Below are 19,773 nucleotides of genomic sequence, written 5' to 3'. Positions count from 1 at the left end.
ATCCATTTATGCATTTTCTGTTGTTGAGTCATAAACAGTTGCTTTACCCTCAAACTTTTTGAACATTTGTCTGAGTTTGGGACGATTTTTGAGCCCAGTAGATTTCATGCATATTATTTTTAAAGACTTTTTATCTGTAACTGTGTAAAGTTCCTTTCCAAATCATGGCTCTTTGCAATTTTCTGTTACTTTTCAATGTTTTAGCAAAGCATTTGAACACTAGTGTAGCTTATGGACATGTCTGCAATGTTACTTCTGTTAGAACAAACATAATCTGGTGAATAAAGCAGCATAGATGTAAATTCCTTTAAACGGGAAACTATTCAAAAATACAGTATAATCAATAGGATGTAAAAATGTAGGCCACGCAGTCCAAATAGGTACACAAAATATGTACTTACAGAAGAGCTGACATCAGGGGCGATTTTAGCCCATTTTTGGGGGTGCTTCAAAGCACCCCCAAAGATTTCTTACTTTTTTTGACAATATTTGCTGTTTGTGTGACACACTACTAAAAATATAAAAAGCATACAGTACTTGGTTGACATGTAACATTTTAACAAAAATAGTATAGATACCCCCCCCTCCCAAAATGTTTGTTCCAGCTCACCTCTCCCCTGCTCTATAGCACCCTTGCTGCCAGAACGATGGTGGCTGGCTGAGATGCAGCGGAGCGGAGGTGTAAGTGCCTGACTTAAAACAGGACATATTAGCTGCATTTAATCCTCAGTTACTCTTTATGTAGTTAGGTAGGAGTCACACCATGTTTCTTTCTAGCTGACCGTCCTGTTGCTCCCATTGAAAATTATGCAGCCTATTTAAAATCTAAAACTTAAAATTGTTTTAGCCTACTGTTGTTGCCACTGTCCTGATTTAAATAACCTTTATCAGATTTGATGGTTTTGTTACAGACTTAAAAAAAGTGTTTTGCTTTTCTTTCACAAATGTGGGGATTAAATTGTGTTAAAATGTACAAAACAGTGATGTCATGTTTTGTGACGAGGACCCAGGCACAGAGAGACTTGATGAATTTAAGAATCTTATGATTTAATCAAGAAATTTGCAGACTTGCACAGAGATGGTAAAATTATGATGGATGATAACGGAGAAGAAGACAACAGACGATGAGGACAGGGAGGATGCAGGGACTGACAGAGACAGGGAAGAAGTCTCATCGTGACGAGTAAAGTTTATCTTGCCTGGCTGGGCAGCTCTCTGGGTGCCCAGCACCCCCAAAACTCGGATCCTAGAATCGCCCCTGGCTGACATAATGTACAAATATGGATAAAATTAAATTAATTCAACTAGTTCGTGCAAAGATCTTTTAAGGGGATAAACATTTGTAAATGAGTGCAATTTGTTGCTTCATATACGAAACTTTGTTACAATTTAAAATAACAAAAAAAGAAGCACTGGCAGTGAAAATGGTCATTTAAATTTATTGCGCAATTTATTCAGATTTTTCAGGACAGAAAAAAAGTCACAAACTCATGATACTTGGCGTTACAGTTACAGGAAGCGCGAGGATTTTGGGCTTCAACTCATCAAACTGGTAGTCGCGCGCTCCCTGCCGGCCAATCGACGTAACGCACGAATCGTACACCGGAAACCACGTGTTCCAGCGTTACCATGCTTCTGTGAGCGACCTGGATTACTTCTCTTGGCTGTGTTTACTTGTGAGATTTAAACTACAGGGGACTTTTTTCTGTGAAAACATGTCGGGCAAGTCGGAGCTGAAGATTAATTCTCAGTTCGCGCAGAAATATGAGAAGTATCGACAGAAAGAAGAGCTGCAGAGACGTAAGTGTGTCACTAGCTAAGCAGCGTGTTAGCATCCCAACGTGGGGAAGTATTGCTAGCTTTAAAAGTAGTTGTTTTCTCCAGGGAAATGTGAAAGTCGCTATTATAATCTCTGCGTTCACGCTGTGTTTGTGCAGTGAAGGATCGCTACGGAGACCGAGCAGATGAGAGTGACTCGGGGTCTTCAGAGTCCAGCTCCGATGACAGTGAAGTGGTCAGTTAGCATCTCTAACTTTTCTTTTGCTTCCACTCCTTATCAATGAGGTGCTTGTATACATAACTGTGTGTATGTGATTTTCTCACCTTCAGGAGCTGGACCCTGGTGTTGAGAGGGATTTTTATAGGACTCTGTCGCTGCTGAAGAAGAAGGACCCAAAGATCTATGAGAGAGATGCTAAGTTCTACTCAGAAGGTGATTGTTGGGTATTGACATTAGCGTTGTTGTGATGGTTAGTAATAATCTTCATGCAGTGAAGTGACTTACCTGTTGCTTTCAGGCGCATCCAGCAGTGATGCAAAACCTTCCACCTCGAAGGAGAAAGCAGTAAAGCCCATGTATCTTAAAGACTATGAAAGAAAAATCATCCTGGAAAGGGAAGGGTGAGTGAAAGTCTGTTTAACTGCATCAAATAGCGTGAGACTACATCAATCAGGGATATACAGGTAGTACCAAATTAGAGCCTGACTAATGTGCTGGTAAGCCGCTATTACTGTCTGATATTGACACATCAATATGGGTATTGATGGATATGGTGTCTGATATGAAAAATATTTTACTTAATGCTGAAAAGGTTGAGGTGTTCTGGTTGGGAAGTGTCACAAAATGACATGGTAGGGATGCAATATACACTCATATACAATCATACACTCACTTAATTAGTTACACCATGCTATTACCTGCTTTCACCCTTGTTTGCCTTCTGGACTGCCTTAATTCTTTGTAGCATCAATTCAACAACAATCATCAGAGGTTTTGGTTCATACTGACATGACAGCATTAAACATTTGGTTCAGATTGGTTAACCCCACATCCATGAAGTGAAACACCACATCCCAAACATGCTCCATTGGATTGAGATCCTATGAATGGAAGCCATCTGAGTGCGGCGAATTCATTGTCATGTTGAAGAAACTTTCACATCTTCAGAGTCACTTGAATTACAATCTTCCCTGATTCTGATGCTTCGTTTGAGCTTCAGCAGGTTGTCTTGACTATGGTCCATATGTCTAAGTGCACTGACTTCCTGCCATGTGATTGCGCGATTAGTTGTTGAACAGGTGTGCCTAATGTATTGGCCAGCCAGTGTATTTATAATTAATTACACAGATCTTGTAAGATGCCAAAGAAAGCTAGTCCCTGATTTGCTGCTTAGTGGGTCAGGAAGCATTTGGTGTTTTCCTCCTTCATGTGTTTCCTGTTTAATTCTCTGCCTGTAACACGTCTTGTTCTTGTTTTGCAGCAAATATGAAGATGATGACGACGACAGCGATGATGAGGAGGCTGTCAAGAGAAAAGAGGTAGGCAAAGTTCTTCACTAATATGTCTCCTTAGGAATGAACAAACTGATGCTTTCATTCATCACCTCTGTTTTCCTTCAAAGAGAGCCGCCTCTCCCAGCTACATGCAGGAGCAGAAGGAGCTGAAGGAAAGGTAAGTTAAGAGACACCTCGTGCTGTCCTGCTCTCGCACTCAAAGGCTTCTTACTGAAGTCGAAATCTCTCTCTGCAGCTTCCGGAAGTTCATCCAGGACAGCGATGACGATGATGAAACTGGTGAAGCAGACAGAGCATCCCAGCTGCTGACCAAGAGGATCAAAACACAGGAGGAGAAGGTCAGAAGCTGATACCTGGTGCTCTTCATCTTTAAATTGGCGTCATTTACAGATGATTTTCAGGTCAGGTTAAACTTATCTGTGGATGCTCGTAGGATAAAGAAGAGGCAGATTATGTGGAGTGGCTGAAAGGCCAGGGAGAACTCGAGGGTGCAGAGGAGGTGAAGGACATGGTGAGTGTGTGTAAAAAAGGCTGGAGAGACTTCAGGAAGTTACATTTTGGTTGAGAAAGATGTTTGTGTTTAACTGACTGGTTATAAATGGTTTGTGTTGATATAGAAATATTTAAAAGACTACTGGAATGACCCAGAGCTGGATGAAAAGGAGCGTTTCCTGAGGGATTACGTGCTAAACAAGGGCTACCTAGATGACGATGATGATGATGATGAACGGTATGTGGAGGACCAGTTGGTTTATGTCTTACTCGTGAAGTGAAGAAACACTGCCAGCTTTAACAATGACTTATTGGGCCACATGCAGGATCCCAACCTACGATGAGGTGGTCCAGGATGACGTGGAGGATTCGGAGGAGGAGGGGGAGACTTTCTTAGAGCGCCAGGAGAACTTTGAGAGGAGCTACAACTTCCGCTTTGAAGAGCCCGATTCTCAAGAGGTCAAGACCTACCCCCGAAACATCGCCACCTCTGTGCGCACCAAGGACGACCGCAGGAAACGCAAAAGGGAGGAAATTAAAGAAAGGAAGCAAAAGGTGTGGATCATGTAGGAGAAGGAAGGGAAAAAAACCCCACAGGAATCCAAGTTGATCCTTTATTCGTTTGTCAATATTTGACCCCTTTCCTAAAATTTACTTCAGGAGAAAGAACAGAAGCAGGAGCAGCTGAAGCAGTTGAAGAACCTGAAGAGGAAAGAGATTATGGAGAAGCTGAAGAAGCTCCAGGAGCTGACGGGGAACGAGCAGCTCGCTTTCGATCAAGCCGACCTCGACGGAGACTTCGATCCAAAACAGCACGACCAGCTCATGCAGGTCAGTGTACACACACACACACACACACACACACACACACACACACACACACACTTTATTTATATATCCCCAAATATCACAACAATAGCTGTCTGGAGGTTCTTTATATTGTTAGGTAAAGCTAGCAATGCAGTAATACAGACAAAACCCCGACAATCAGATGATCTCATATGAGGAAGCACTTGTTGACAGTGGGGAAGAAAAACTCCCTTTTAACAGGAAGAAATATCTGGCAGAACCAGGCTCAGGGAGGGGCGGGGCCATCTGCTGCCATGTTGTATATATGAAAACTGAGAGTCTCTGTGGAGTTTACTGTGGCACATGCAGATAGTCCAAGGTGTGGTTCTCTGTAATCCCAGGCTTTTTAGCTTTTATCATGACAACTAGCTAAAAAAAAAGGTTAGATTTAACCTTTATCCTGTACAAGTACATAAGCTAATCATCCAAACAAACTTCAGGCTTTACACCAGTGAACAACAACAATTGTTCGTATTTATTTGGTGAGGATGCTGCTTTTTATATGCATAACGTTTTACCACGATGTAATCGTAGAGTGAATAGTATTAGCTGCTAAAGCTAAAAAAAAGGTGCTTCACACTGCAATGATAAAGCATTAGGATAGAACACGTTAATCAACAAAAAAAAAAACCATGTAAAATAAACATGCCAGAATTTAGCTTATTTTTTTATAAAGCAAAAGAATTGTAAAAAAATTCTTTTATGTCAGTTTTTAATGTTTGGTGTTGGAGAGGGCAAATTCACCTGTGTTTTAATCGGGATGTAGGGACAGCTGGGAGCATTTGCTCAGTACAACACACTGATCTAGTGCGAGTGTGCAGGGTTAAACCTTCAGAGAGGTACGGACGTGCCAAGGCATGCGGTGACTTGAGAAGAAATTATTAGAATCTGCTGTAAAACTTACCAGGACTTGATGTAAGGAAAACACATTTGCGGCACCATAAATCCTGCTACACAAACACACACTGAGGAGATAAAACCCACATATACTCTGTTGGGAGGAGCCAAACAATCAGTGGCATATGATTGTGGATCACAAAGGAAAGTATGAAAATTTACTGCTACCCACATTTAGAGGACTTCTGGTTTTATATTCCAGTGATAAGTAACAAGATAACAATGAAACAACTTGATGTCATATAACATTTGAAAAAAATCTTTTTTGGGGGAGAAATTTCTGAAATCTTGTTAGGGTTGATCTGAGACTTGAGAGATTAAACAGAAGGATTATAACCCAAAATTTGGACTCATTTATGGAAAATGTATTTTTTTTTTCAGTCGTAGAGAGAGAAAGGGGGGGAAGAGTGGCGTAAACAAGCTACCTGCTATGATTGTAATATGGATAAAGCTTCACATCCAGAGCAGGAGCAGCAAAGCAACAGCTGTCGGCGTTGACCTTAACGATGGCCGGCCTCCGGCGGTTCACACAGCTGCGTTGCGTTTGGCAGATTTCTCTGCTCCAGCATTTAAACCAGGAGGTCGAAGGAGGAACTGAAAGTCTCGTTTAACTTCACCGGCAGTTTGTGTTTGCAGAAATTCTTTGGCGATGAATACTATGGAGAGGAGGAGGATGAGAAGCCTCAGTTTGAGGACGATGATGAGCTGGAGGGTGAGCTAACTGAGAAGCCAGTTTTAATCAGATTGAAGCTAACATGTGCTAAATACACATTTGTGGGTTGCACTGAGTCATGAGTAGAAAGTTGATGTGATTGTGGCGCTCAGTTTATTTTTTGCATAAATGTCTGAACACAACCTCCTGTGTGTGACAGAGCACTGGAACTGGGACACTTGGACCGGAGAGGAACGCGAGGAGGACTATGGCGAGGAGTATGATGGAGAGGAGTACAGTGCTGCTGAACCCTACTGCGAGGATCAAGACTTTAATGTGAGCTTATGCTCCTTACTGATCAGTTGTCTGATGCTGATTGTCCTGATCAACAGTCTCTCTCACTAAAAGATCTTTGTTTAAACCTGTTTCTGCAGATGGATGCAGACTATGACCCCAGTCGGCAAACAGTTTCCAAGAAGAAGAAGAAAAAGGAGAGGAAGATGATGAAGAAGGAGGATCTGCCTCAAATGGGCAAGAAAAAAAAGAAGTCTCACTTTGCAGAGGTCATCACCAAGAACAAACCTGTGTTTGATCCTCGTAAGTGCCGTTAAAGCTCGCATGTGCTCTCTAACACAGCGTGGATGTTGTCTAATGGAGCGCTGTCGTTTCAGAGGAGAAGAGCTTCGAGCAGTACTTGGACGAGTACTACAAGCTGGACTACGAGGACATCATCGATGACCTCCCGTGCAGGTTTCGCTACAGGCAGGTGGTGCCCAATGACTTTGGCCTGACCACAGATGAGGTGAGAGAGGTTGCACTTGCAGGCTTTTCATTTTTGCGCAGTGGCAGGTTAATGATGATTACCACATTAAGCTGAAGTCAGCTCACTTAGCTGTGTCCTCAGTGTTTCAGTCTTCTTGTAGCCTCCATATTGGCTCTTAATGATGTCATGGATGTGTTGCAGTAGCCATGTAGAGATAATCTCATTTGCTCTCATTATTTGATCTGGCCATGCATGAGTCCGGGCACATGACACCCAACTCTGTTCTGTTCCCACATGCACCAGCATATAGAAGAGTTCAAAGCTGCAGAGCATGTGCGGGAGACGGTGTTTAGGCTGTAGGTGAATTGTTCTGCGGTGATGAGCCTTGGCTAGATTGATCTGGTATTGCTTCCTTCTGGGGAGAGCTCTGACCAGGGAATGATCTCAGCTTAATCTTCTCTCTGAGCAGACCACACAGGGATTTGATGAAGTGGCAGCAAATGCAAAATTATCCAAAAATTGATTTGAACTAATGAGGCTGCTTCCTCTCCGCAGATTATAAAGGCTAATGACAAGGAGCTGAACCGCTGGTGCTCTCTGAGGAAGACGTGCATGTTCAGGTACGCTGGTTCTGTCTTCTTTTAAGCGTTTCGTCCCTTTATCTGATGTCTTTTGTTCAACTTTTCTTCTTTGTTTTGACAGGTCTGAAAAGGAAGAGCTGAGCGATCTGAAGAACTATAAAATCAAGGCTCAGAATGACAGGAAGAAGAGAGAAATCCTTAACTCTGTGTATCTGGAGTGAGTAACATATTGATCTACTGTATTAATGAATGTGTTCCAATCATTTTATCAATATGTGACTATGTTAATTTACCCTACAGAGGCGATGAAGATGTGATTGAGGCCAAGACAAAGGTGGGCAAGAAGCGAAGAGATCGTCTGAAGAACGCTGAGAAGCAAAACACAGAAGCAGAGGATGGTAGTGCAGTACCCCCTGTGGACTCTACAGAACAGACTCTTGTTCAGGCTCTTCAGGAGGCCGGGGATGCCATTGAGGACGAGGAGGAGATTCTGATTCCCAAGAAGAAGAAACATAAAGGAGAACCCCAGATTACAGAGGAGGCGGTGTCAGCAGCTAAACCAGAAGAAGTGAAAAGTGGGACTGCGAGACCGAAATGGTCTAAGAAGAAGCACAAGCATTCAGGTGGTCGTATCCTCTCAGGAAGAATCGGGGTGAAGATAGGTGGCCGGGAGTTCAGTAGGCAGAGACTGAAGGCCTATGGCCTGAACCCCAAGAGACTGTACTTCAGACAACTCGGCAGACAAAAACGAAAAGCTCAGGAGAAAAAGGAGAAGCAGAAAAAAGAGTGACAGCTCTGCCACTGTTTCAGATACAATCCTTCATAATCATGGTGTGAAATACAGCACGGAGAAAAATGGCAAATTTTCCAAATGTTTCACTTCTTCACATTGACCCTTTTGACTGTATAATGTAAATAAAATGTGTATTAAATGGTAGCTATGAAAACCTGAAGCTCCAGTTCTGTTGTGTAATCTTGCATTGGTTGGAGTCATTTGTGCCCGCTTATGTTTAGGTGTGGGTGGTTTTTGTATGTCAGGCATTTATGACTCAGATCTGGCAGCAGCTCATTGATGTACTGGACCCCTGAGAACCTGCATGACTTGCTAATTTCTGAAACCCCAATGGCATTGTGGTTTGTTTTAAATGTCATCCACGGGGGCTCTTAGAAGTGCATCATAGCTCTGTGCTCAAAACAGCCTGCTGGTCGGCCTGTCTTATAACTGCAAAATCAATTTGCTGTATTGAGTGGGTTGTATCTTTTGTTTTGGCCAGTTTCAAAAGCGAGTGGTTGGGGAAAAAAACATTTCCAACTATAGTTGGAAAAATAACAAGGGGGAACAGGGTTGAAAGTGTATCAATACACAAAACTTGTACCTTATTCAATTCCTCATGCAAAGCTGTTTTAAGAGGTCAACATCTGCAATGTTAAATGATTAACCAGCGTGTTAAAATCACTTAAAGTGGGAAATTTAAAGTAAAATTACAACAGGAATTTCTGTAAAGTCAAGTAGTCCTCACATGTTTTGTCATTTGACTGGTGTACATTAGGGGGCGGTATGAGCTTAAGGCCGGTCTGAAAGTCAGGCTACTACCAACGAAGAAGAAAAGAAGCGGCGCGCTCAGCGGATGAATTTGAATCCTGGAGGAGTGCTAGTCGGTATGTTTGCTGTTCTAATTTGACCTCAAAACATGCTTCTTCCTTCCATAGCCCTGTTGTTACTTGATTGACATACCCTGGAGGATATTGTTGGGTACTCGTACTGTGTTTGTTAGCATTTTTAGAGCATGCTAGCTTGATACGCAACTACCGTTCAAAGGAAGCTTTGATTCGTAAACGTAAACAAGTCTTTATGGGCCTTAAAATTTCACCTATAGCGCTTAAAATGGAAACTAATGTTTTCTAAACTTTTTAACGTACAGTTTGTAACAGGAACGTATGTCCAAGAGCGAAAATAATCGCCTCCCCTTGTTAAACGGAATTATCAAGATACTCAAACTTTACTTTGTGTTATTACACAGTCAGACTAACTCATCTGGGTGTTTCTCACAGTTGCATGTTTACCCCTGAAGCTTAATGAGTCTTCATAAACTCTTTCACAGCATTAGCCGACATGTTTTCACTTTAATGTAGTATCTTCTTTGCTTTCTAGCTGCCCACTATGGCTCAAGGTCATAAATTTCAAGACTTGGAGGAGACTGGGGAGGCTTTGGTGGGATTCATCAACAGCAGTCAGCCTGACAAACTGAAAGGACTGAAAGATGAGCATCAGGCTCTTTTTGATCAACACACAGAAACAGCGAAGATTGTCACACAGATTTTAAAAGGTAAGCAAACAGCCCGTTTTTTCCTTTTACACCATCGTGTGCATTTTCATGGGCACATGAATCCAAAGGGAAGGCTGTGAAATTTTGTGGCACTCGTGTAAACTGTCTGTGTCAGAAAAACTTCATTGTATTCCCTCTGTGTGTCGCTGTCCTCCATCCTCAGATTTGGCTCAGATTGAAGAGAATGCAGGTCAGAGGCTGTTGGACATGGAACAGGAGAAGATGCGAAGGGAGAAGGAGCTGGAGAGCTTGGAGGAGCAGCTGAGGCAGTGCACAGCGAAGAGCCAGCTCACTGACTCAGAATTACAGTATCCTTTTTTATAGGTGTGTTTGTCGTGAAGAAAAACGGCTATAAAACAAGTCCATTTTATCCTGAACCCTCCTCCAGGTTTCTTCAAAAAGAGTTGGAAAGTCTGAGAAACGCTGAAAATGAGCTCGAGATTCTTCAGAGTGAAGTCGAAGAAGACACCACCGAGGTCATCCCTTCAGCAGTGTGAGTGTGGTACAGTTAGTTAAAGAAGGGTTTCATCTCAAATAAGATTTAGACGAGTCTAAGAATATATGTGTGTGCAGTTGTGCATCAACAGTAAAAGTGCAGATGCTCTCAACTTTACATGTTACAACTGTTCAGTGTGAACAGTGAAGACAATCTGGATATTTTTTAATTCTGGGATTTTTCTTTAAATTCTTTCAACTTTTTTATCAGGATGGATGTGAGATGGTTCTTAAGTCATGTTTAAGTTATTGAATTCTCAGAAATGGTTCTCATGGTCTGGAAAGTTCACTTTTTAATGTGTGTTTGACTTGCACAGATGGATGGTAGTGGTGGTTCAGTTATGCAGTCATTCCAAAAAAAGTCACATTAATGCATAAGCAAGCATGAGATTAGAACTGTGAGCATGTGTTTCTTTGACCTTAGTTGCTGAGGTAGCTAAGTAAATCATTGTTTTTCACGAGCAGAGATCACCCCAAACAGCAAAAACATGATCATAAAATTCATCTTGCCTGACACACCAGCTTTATGTCACAATCTCACTGTGCTGTGCATGCCTAACAGGCTGCACATAGAGCAAAGTGTGAACATCAGGGTTTTTTTTTGTTTTGTTGTTGCATTCTAGCATCAGCATTGCCCTATAAATATCACAGAGAGAGGGAAAAAAGCAGCAGGCATGCCTGTAGTTGCCAGAGATGTGCACAGACCTCTGCAAAAATAATTTCTGTTTACCTTTTTATTTAGCATTACAATATTCAACCATTAAAGGTGATTTAAAAAAAATCACTTTACTGTCAAATATTTAATGCAATGAAGACACATCTTGACAGTCAGGATTAACAAATAATCAGTTATGACAATAATCAAAGTTTTGATAAAGTTAAATGGAAGAGGAAGTGAGTTTGTTGCCTGTGGGTGTTTGTGGAAATCTTTCCTCTGAATTTGCTGCAAACCTGCACTTCCAGTTGGCTGTTTTTGTAACTGCTATGCTCCTCCAAACGGTTGCCTTTTAATGTTGCCTGGGCTTTTGACAGCTCTGGAGTAAACAGCATTTCTTATTATGCATACTGGATATGAATGATCAAAGTTTGAATATGCTTATATCAGCTATTGAATTAAGGCTTTACAAAGAACATTTTAATAAATAATAAATTAAAATAGTCAGGGAGTATGACAAATAAGAGGGCTCATCTCATGCACCACCTGGTATAATGTTGGCTGAGCAAACTTGCATTAAATCAACACTGGTTACACTTAGCTTGGCAAAGCTACCTCCTATTTCAGAGCAATCTAATGGCTGAGTCACACAACAGCAGTGTTCTTACGTCTATGTCGGTGACTTCCTATTGATTTTTTTTCGCATTCTGCAACTTGTGGTGACTGAGTTGCGATTGCACGGTTCACCTGATAGGGGGCAACCTTTCTCCAAACAGTTGCACTCTGACTTGGACTGACCGCAGTCACTCAGAGAGATTGTTGAAGGTTTGCAGATAACTATCTGATTTCTAAATACAGTTTGCTCACTGCAATAATTAAATATCAATTTTTGTTAAATGTGAATTTGTCTATGTAGACAGCAACAGTGATTTTTGAAGTTGTATTACAATTAATTGGTGTATTATCAGAAATAGATTGCATGTAATTGCCAGCTTGACCCCATTCAGTATCAGACTGATTGCAGACTGATGCTGTCTAATGGCAGGTTTGAGTGTCAGTGTTGGTATGTTTGATAATATCATCTTTCAGCAAAAATTAACTGAAGTGAGAGAACTTCAGTTTTATCGCATTGGATAAAACTGACAAAGTTGAACTTTGAGCACATCATTTGCAGTTGAAAAAGGTGCTAAATCACAATGTAAGGTACTGCAATAATCAGCAGATCCAGAATGTTAAAAATCTCAATATTATTGTATCTGATTATTCCCACCTCGAGTATTTCACTTTTTATATGCTTTTTAAACAATGTTGTGAGTTTGAATAATTACCACTATGACCAGATCTTGATGGGGGTTTTTTTTGTGGTTTTTTTTAATCAATTGTTTTTTTGTTTTTTTTTTATGGTATCGGTACTTCCTTTTGTTTTTATATTCTAACCCTTTTATGGTACTTCCTGTTAAAATAGAAAAGGCAACATGTCTGTCTACATGTCTATCATATCTGTAAAGAGCTTTAAACGCTGCACTGTGCAGGCATGTAATCAGAGATGATCTGAAGCACTGACTGTTTGTGAATTCTGTTTATTCTTGTTTCTTTTCTCTCTTTTTTTTTAAACAGATACGTGGCTCAGGTCTACTACCTAATAACCAAGATCAAGTGGGAATATGACACCCCGGCGAACATTTTAAAAGGAGGTACAGTCATGTTTTCTCATTTTTAGTGTACCATCTTCTCTCTACTTGAAGTTTGGTGTTGATGTGGCTTCAGACCATCAGCTTCTTTCCTTACATTGCAGTGCACTATGGTGCAGACCTGGCAACCCCCATCAACATCGACACCACCTCGCGCTCTCGCATTGATGTAAGCGACCAGCTTTGGGGCTTCGTCAGCACCGAGTGGTAGCCGAAGGACGGATGTGAAGTAGTCAGAGGTGTTGAGTGTATTATTTTTGTTTGTCTGTGGAAGTGCGTGTTCTGTTCTCGTGTTTTTAAAAATTAAAATTGTCACACCCTTGGATTTGTGCCTTTTTTGTTTAGTGCCTAAAATGTTGGTCGGGGTGCCCTCAGTCTAATGTGTTTCAGTAATGAGGATGGGATGAGACTGAGTGGTTTGACGGTCACTAGATGTCGCTGTAGAGTGTCATCTACAGCTTTTCTAAATGTCTTTAGAGATGGCATTTTGCTTTACTGAGTTGTATAGTTTAAAGATTAAAGGAAAAGGCTGTTGACAGATTTAAAAAAAGATTTAGAGGTTAAATCAGTAAATAAAGGTTTTCATTTTTTCCCCTTCATTAACGTCACCATATCAAGGTAGTCTAATTAATTTATTATAAACTGGGTGTCTTAGTATTTAATTTAATAGCTTTACTTTTCAGTGTAATTTTATTATCAGAATCTAGTTTGATTTGGCAATCACGCTCATCCTGTAATTTTAGCTCTATTTAGTTTTTATTGATCACCTTAAACATCCAAATAAAAATATCAACTTTAGTTATTTTTTTGAATTTTCCCCTCTATGTCCAGTCTGCAGTGGCTGTTGTTGGGCCTTTCTTTTTCTTTTTCAAAAGTAAAACATGAACTACGAGGCCATTAAAATCCCCCCAGCATCATTTATATGTGGCTTTGCTGAACTAGCAAGTTGTGCATTTGCAGCAGGAGAAAGATTTTCAAATATAAAGTATCCTGGTTGCCCACGCATGACACTGTGGGTTGTGTTATATACCCTCAGGCCTTGTTCTACAAGAACTAAGTCACCCCTTTCTTTGCAGGATGGTGTTTGGTTTAGAGTGGGCAGGATGACATATACAGACTTAGGGAGACATAAATTCACAGCTACCAGAATGTGGTTTCCTTACGGTAAACAGAGCATTAAGCGCACAGTTCTGTTTTTTTATTTCTGCAACTTCATCGATACCTCTGCCTCAGCACACATCATTCGGTGGTTTTGGCAAGTGGTTTCCATGGAGGTGGGGTTTTGTCACTTAAGCCCGCGTTCCAGTGTAGTATTCTTGAGCTTTCCTTTGATGATGTTTGAGTAGGTATTTGAGCTTTCAGTTCTGCCGAATTATTTAAGCGATGCTTCTGTGTAACTTGGTAAATGCTCCACTTATGGTCGGTTTAGGTATTTTAGTATCAATTAAGTAGCGGCGTGATAATTTAAGACCAGCTTTAGTAAGTAACGGTGTTGTTTCGTCTCAGAGTACCAGAAATGTGTCGAATCAAACACAAAGTGCTACAAGCACATCATTTATTGCGTGACTTCACATTTTTCTCCATGTACAGTAGGTGGTAGAGAGGTGACATTTTTAAACCTGTCTATTACTGACTTTTTCTTATATCTCGAGTTGGTAATTTTATTGTTTTCCTATTGTATATGTCAGGAAGTGCCAGGTATAAGTAGATATTTTCGTAGCGAGAAACAGGAAGGATGTCGACCTCTTGTGAGACTTGTGAAACTTTAGAAGACGCAAAGACCTCGATGTAAAAATCGTTCACATATTTTTATTCAGTGCACTTATAAAACCATCATAACTTAAATGACAATTATACAAAAAAATACTACGCAAGTAGGTTAGAAGTATTTACAAAGTATACAAAAAACTGTAAATATATATTTTACTCTCATTAATGTACAGTATTAAAATAATTACAGAATTAATTCACCAGGTTGCACACACTCTGATGGGTTGTGATCGGTCGCTACTGTTACTGCTGCATCAGTTAAAGCTGAGGGGGGAAAAAAAGTTTACATCATTTCATCAAACACAACGAGCTCGAGCTTTCTCCAAAGTCCACAGTAAAACATCTCACTGCCACATACTGCTCTGTCAAACCCAGAAGGCGTCTGCAAGCCTCCGCTGTCAGCTTTTATTGCTTTTAGGTATTCATCTTGTGTCGCTACATATGTTAAAAGGACCTCCAAAGCAGCGAACCACCCAGCTCAGCCCCCCCGTATGACGTCCTCTAGGCCGCTGAGCGTATGATGTTGGCAGAGGAAAAGGGGGGGGGGGGGCTCTACTGAGCATTGCCACTGACCAGAAACTCATATGGCAGAAATTACATGGGTTTGGCAGCAGCTTTGCTGGGTGTGGATGCTCCACATTTATGACAACATATCATTATGTGCTACACAGGCTGAGGAGAGATAAGGATGAATCTCGTGCTTTGGCTTTGGTTTCACTCTATCAAAATGCATTTATGTGAAACATCTGCACACACTCTTTGATTTCTCTGTACGTGCAAACACTGCTAAGTGCTCAATCAGAATACTGGCCTTGTTAAGAAGTCAAAGGAAGAAAAAAACTAATGCTGTTTTTGTTGTTGTTTTCCTACATGAAACTTAAAGCTACTATTTAAGGCACTGATGTTTCTGTTAGTCACTGTCACACTTTTATATGAATTGTGAACATAAATGTTTATATTTTTACACTGAATGCTTAACTATAAAGGTATTTCTCCCTGTTTGGACATCGCCACAAACATGTTGCACATTCTTTAGATGAGAACTGAAACAATGTCAGAGTGCACAACACAAAACTTCAACTTCTGTTGCATAGTCGATAATGCGTCTTAGTTCATAAGGGGTAATCGAATCACACACTAGAGGCAAAGTTCTTAGTCCGAGTGCTTGCTGTCAGTGTTAATTCAAGAGCGAGGCACAGTGTCATGTCCTAGATATCCTAGGATAAATGGCTTTAATCGTCGAGGGTGTAAAGTTACCGGAGGAGACTGTCGTGTCCAGGCCCTCCAGCCTGTGTGAAGCTGCATCCGTCTGCGTCTTAGTGGTGCTACAATCCAGGAAGGGCATCCCGATTTTCTTCACCTGCCCGTCTTCTGTCATGAGACAGGGTCGGCAGAGCAGCCTGATGATGGCCCTCCTCATGTCCTTGCTGGTCAGGGTGTAGATGATGGGGTTAAGAAGAGAGTTGATCATAGCGATGCCCAGGAAGTAGTCTGCCTTATGGAGCACCTTGCACTTTCCGGTTGGGCAGGAGAAATCCAGCAGGAGGAGGATGAAGAGAGGCAACCAGCATGCGATGAAGACTCCCAGCACTATGGTGACTGTCTTCAGCAGGGCCATGTACTTCTGGGACTTGCGGTAAAGACCTTTCCGGTGCGGAACCGAAGCGAGGCGTTGAGTGTTGGCCTTGACGATGCGGAAGATGCGGACGTACAGGACCACGATGGACATGAGGATGGCGCTGAAGATGGTGATGCAGAAGAGGATGTAACTCTTGGCGTAGAGTGGCAGGACTGTGGAGCACTGGTCCAGTTTACCCATGCAGTGCCAGCCGAGGACTGGCAGGACACCCAGGAATACAGACAGCACCCAGCTCGCTCCAATCAGAGCGAACATGCGCCCCTGTTTATTGCCCTGGTACGGCTTCATCCTCACCATGGTGACATGGCGCTCGATGGCAATGGCCAGCAGGCTGATGACGGAGGCGGCCAGCATGATGAACACACCACCTTCACGTAGGAAATACATCACAGGTGTCATGTTTAATGTGTGGACACCAGACGTAATGATGTTCACCATGTAGGTGAAGCCTGCGAGCAGGTCAGAGAGAGTCAGATTGCCCAGTAGGTAGTACATAGGAACGTGGAACTTCTTGTTCTTCCATATGGCCAGAAGCACCACAGCGTTTTCTGCAACAATGAGCAGACAGACCAGCAGGAACGCAATGGCCTCGGGTTTGAGTCCATCTTGCTGGTACTTCTCATTGTCGAGCTTGCCCACGTACCTGTAGTGCTCTGTGATGATAGTCTTGTTCTGGTACTCACTAAACATCACAGACATAGTTGCAGAGGTAAGCCTCGGGGTAAAAGATGGGGCTGCAGCAACACAGGCAGCACGTTGTTGCGTTTCCCAGAGATTTTTTTTCTTTGCCTTTTCTGATTTTAGGTTAGATCCACAGATGAGGTGTCATACAGTCCTCCACCTGAGCATTGTTTCTTCTTTCGGAACTTAAATATGCAGGGTGGAAAGCCTTCCTTTGATGCTATCACTTAGGATTTCCTGTGGTATGACAAAGTTTCCTCCAAAAATCAAAATATTCAATGCTTGGGGCGCGCACTAGGAGGCGATGATAGCGAACCTGCATAAAACAAGAGGAAAAAGTAAACGTGAGACGTGAAACAGCGGAGGAAAGGAAACAGGGGATCACTTAAACTCCAATATTCGAAAATGCAACAACAATAATAAAAAGACTACACTCGATTGGAATCACATTAATGACTAATGAGGACAGGAAGTCTCCAGCGGGAAATGACCATTTACTGTAACAACTTCAAAATAGTTGTAATGAATTCATCGGGGGAAATGGTTTAAGCTTGAATGGAAATAACGAGGAAGCTGTAATTGATCATTTTCCTTAATTCGTTGCAGTAGAAGCTATAATTTTCTGCTTTTTAATTTCTTAAATTAATGTTTTCTTTCACCGCTACTACACATAAAAACTTCAAAGTGGCTCCCAGCTCATAGAGAGCCATTTGCCATTCATGCGTAAATATGCATTAACCTTTCCAAACCTACAAGTCCTATAGATAACATAATTAACCCTGTGCTTTTTGTATTTTATTTCATTTACTTTGCCATTTATTTATTTAACAACTAAGTCTAGCCTTAATTGCCATACGTAAAATAACAGCTGGCCAACACACGATATGAAGTCAAAATGAACTACACTGATGAGTTTTAAAGCGAGTCATACATTTTACGCAGAATAAAAAGAAACAAACTAAAAAAAAAAGTTGGAGAATAAAAACTTTAACGCACCTTAAAAACGTTGAAATATCCAGTAAGAGTTTGAAATGAGCCCTCGGCAGGAGGAGAGGACGCAGGCTCTGCGATCACAGCGCACTACAGCCACACGCGACTGTGCTGTGGGAATAGAGGAGGGCAGGACTGAACTTGCTGCAGTGGGTTGGTCTACGACTCTTTGTTTCAACGAGATTTTTTCTCCCTCTTTTGCCTGACCCCTTCATTTTATATGTATATATATATATGTGTGTTTGTTTGTTTTTGCCGTTATGATAAATTGCACCTCTAAGACAGATTGTTTCTGTTTTCACGGCAACACAAGAAGAGGAAGAGAGTGGGATTTTTTTTCCACCTTATCAGTTTGTCCCCAGGGTGCAGCTACGCGCTGCTGTAACAGAGCTGCCAAGTGGATTTTTTTTTTTAATTTCAAGTGTGTATGGAAGTGTGGCTCCGTCCTGCTCCTCTGGTTTTGTCTGATTTTCTCCTTCACTCGCCCTCTCCTCTCTCAGTTCCCCACAGTTCATAAAAAATAGAGACTCCGAAAGGGAACTCAAAACTCCAAAGTTAATTTGTCAGTGGAAAAAACAGTCATTCTGTGCAGCTGGATCTGTTTAACAGTCCAGAAACCCCAGATTTCAGAAAATAACTCGGTCAGATAGGCCTCGGCTGTAATTATCTTTTAGCTCACACATCAAAACTCAGCTTTTCTTTTTTTGGCCAACATGTCATCTATAAAGCATTACAAAAATCCCTTTCAACCATGTGTTTAGACAGAAACATGTTTCTGCTTTGAGTAATAATTCGTCTCTGATATGGGTTTTCAACACACACACAAAGTTTTTGTCCTTCTCTGTCATTGAACAAGCCCGACTGTTTGTACATAGAGACATTTAAGTGTCTGCCATACATTACTCACTTCCAAAACACAGAGAAAAACCCATAACTTGTAATATCTTCCGTTAAAATTCACACATCTCACACCTTTCATCCAGCCCTCTATCATTCACTCAACTGATTTGAAACTGCAGAAAAGGGAAAAACTTTCTTCTCTGCATGAAATGTATTTTAACAAGCATTTCCTGAAGTGACTGCCAGCTACAGATGACAGAAACCAGCTTACTTATGCTTAATTTTTTCTTCTTAAGCACAAAAACCACCAAACATGCAAGGTTTACAGCTATTTCCTTTAAATCAAAAATAAAACAAGGAACTTGAAATCAAGCGTCTTCTTCAAATAATTGGAAGCTAAATGTCATTTTGATGTTCTGTAGACTGAGCAACCAGCAGCATGAGTCCCGTGGCTCTTCATCTTCATTCTGAGCTGCGTCTCCAAACAGAGGGCAGCTTTCATCGGGAAGGTTTTGAAATAAATAGACTTCACTTCACTCTTTTTTCAGCTTTATGAATTCACTAATTGATTGTTTTCTTTACAATAATGAAAGCGTATCATTCCCAAAACCCCAGGAGGAGTGGACTTTGTGCAATGTGAGGGTGGGTGAGCAAAGGACTGGACTCTCTAAACAGGAAGCTGCTTCATTGTGCCTCGAAAGGAGAGGGATATCCTTGAGAAAAACACAGATGAAGTCACTGGTCGGAGATGACACACGGTGAAGCCACGCTGTGACTACAGATTGACGTGCAAACAACTCTTAGTGCATCTTACTCATTTCCAGATTTGAATGACTAATTTTAGAGGTTAATGAGGCCTTAAGTGGCCTTTGGCTGCAGAATTTAGGGTCTAAAATAACTAATACAGGCTTTATTTGTCATTCTCTTATTCCAGCCTCATCAGTTGCACACCTGCTGGTCTGGGGACTCTTTTAACCGCCTTAAGTGATCATGCAGTTGGTGTCTGCCTGGGCTGCGGTCGAACGGTGCCCCTGACTTATCTCTTCCCCTGCTTCCTAAAGCCCACCCAGTGATAACCAGGCTGAAGCTCTCCTTGTGAGCCTTGTCAGTCAAATGGCAGTTAGACCCCCGTAGTGACACTGTGACAAGTTCTCACT

At 41.5% G+C, this 19,773-nt stretch overlaps 3 protein-coding genes and 1 non-coding gene across 4 annotated transcripts; 3 read left to right on the top strand and 1 right to left on the bottom strand.

The window, feature by feature from the left end:
• Nucleotides 1-1,580: 1,580 nt before the first annotated feature.
• Nucleotides 1,581-8,481, top strand: kri1 (KRI1 homolog). Its single transcript, XM_026165789.2, has 18 exons — nucleotides 1,581-1,800; nucleotides 1,938-2,014; nucleotides 2,110-2,212; nucleotides 2,298-2,400; nucleotides 3,261-3,318; nucleotides 3,402-3,451; nucleotides 3,530-3,632; nucleotides 3,728-3,805; nucleotides 3,912-4,024; nucleotides 4,113-4,341; nucleotides 4,447-4,617; nucleotides 6,169-6,244; nucleotides 6,405-6,520; nucleotides 6,619-6,781; nucleotides 6,856-6,986; nucleotides 7,503-7,567; nucleotides 7,650-7,745; nucleotides 7,829-8,481. The coding sequence occupies exons 1-18, from the start codon at nucleotides 1,716-1,718 to the stop codon at nucleotides 8,316-8,318; spliced, it is 2,307 nt and encodes a 768-aa protein (XP_026021574.1). The 5' UTR covers nucleotides 1,581-1,715; the 3' UTR covers nucleotides 8,319-8,481.
• On the top strand, nucleotides 7,318-7,416 carry LOC113021583 (Z30 small nucleolar RNA). The gene has a single exon (XR_003272316.1). It is a non-coding gene; the product is annotated as a Z30 small nucleolar RNA (small nucleolar RNA).
• Nucleotides 8,482-9,052: 571 nt separating the features above from the next.
• spc24 (SPC24 component of NDC80 kinetochore complex) lies at nucleotides 9,053-13,021 on the top strand. The gene is made up of 6 exons (XM_026165831.2): nucleotides 9,053-9,187; nucleotides 9,681-9,855; nucleotides 10,019-10,163; nucleotides 10,244-10,348; nucleotides 12,623-12,699; nucleotides 12,801-13,021. The coding sequence occupies exons 2-6, from the start codon at nucleotides 9,690-9,692 to the stop codon at nucleotides 12,905-12,907; spliced, it is 600 nt and encodes a 199-aa protein (XP_026021616.2). The 5' UTR covers nucleotides 9,053-9,187; nucleotides 9,681-9,689; the 3' UTR covers nucleotides 12,908-13,021.
• Nucleotides 13,022-14,485: 1,464 nt separating this feature from the next.
• s1pr5a (sphingosine-1-phosphate receptor 5a) lies at nucleotides 14,486-18,070 on the bottom strand. Its single transcript, XM_026165828.2, has 2 exons — nucleotides 17,783-18,070; nucleotides 14,486-17,102 (listed from the first exon to the last, which is right to left on the bottom strand). Exon 2 carries the CDS (start codon nucleotides 16,802-16,804, stop codon nucleotides 15,668-15,670), a length of 1,137 nt encoding a protein of 378 aa, XP_026021613.1. The 5' UTR covers nucleotides 16,805-17,102; nucleotides 17,783-18,070; the 3' UTR covers nucleotides 14,486-15,667.
• Between the last annotated feature and the right edge of the window lie 1,703 nt (nucleotides 18,071-19,773).

The sequence above is a fragment of the Astatotilapia calliptera genome, chromosome 4, assembly GCF_964374335.1.
Source record: "Astatotilapia calliptera chromosome 4, fAstCal68.1, whole genome shotgun sequence".
Taxonomy (NCBI): Eukaryota; Metazoa; Chordata; class Actinopteri; order Cichliformes; family Cichlidae; genus Astatotilapia; species Astatotilapia calliptera.
This window is presented reverse-complemented; position numbering and strand designations above follow the sequence as displayed.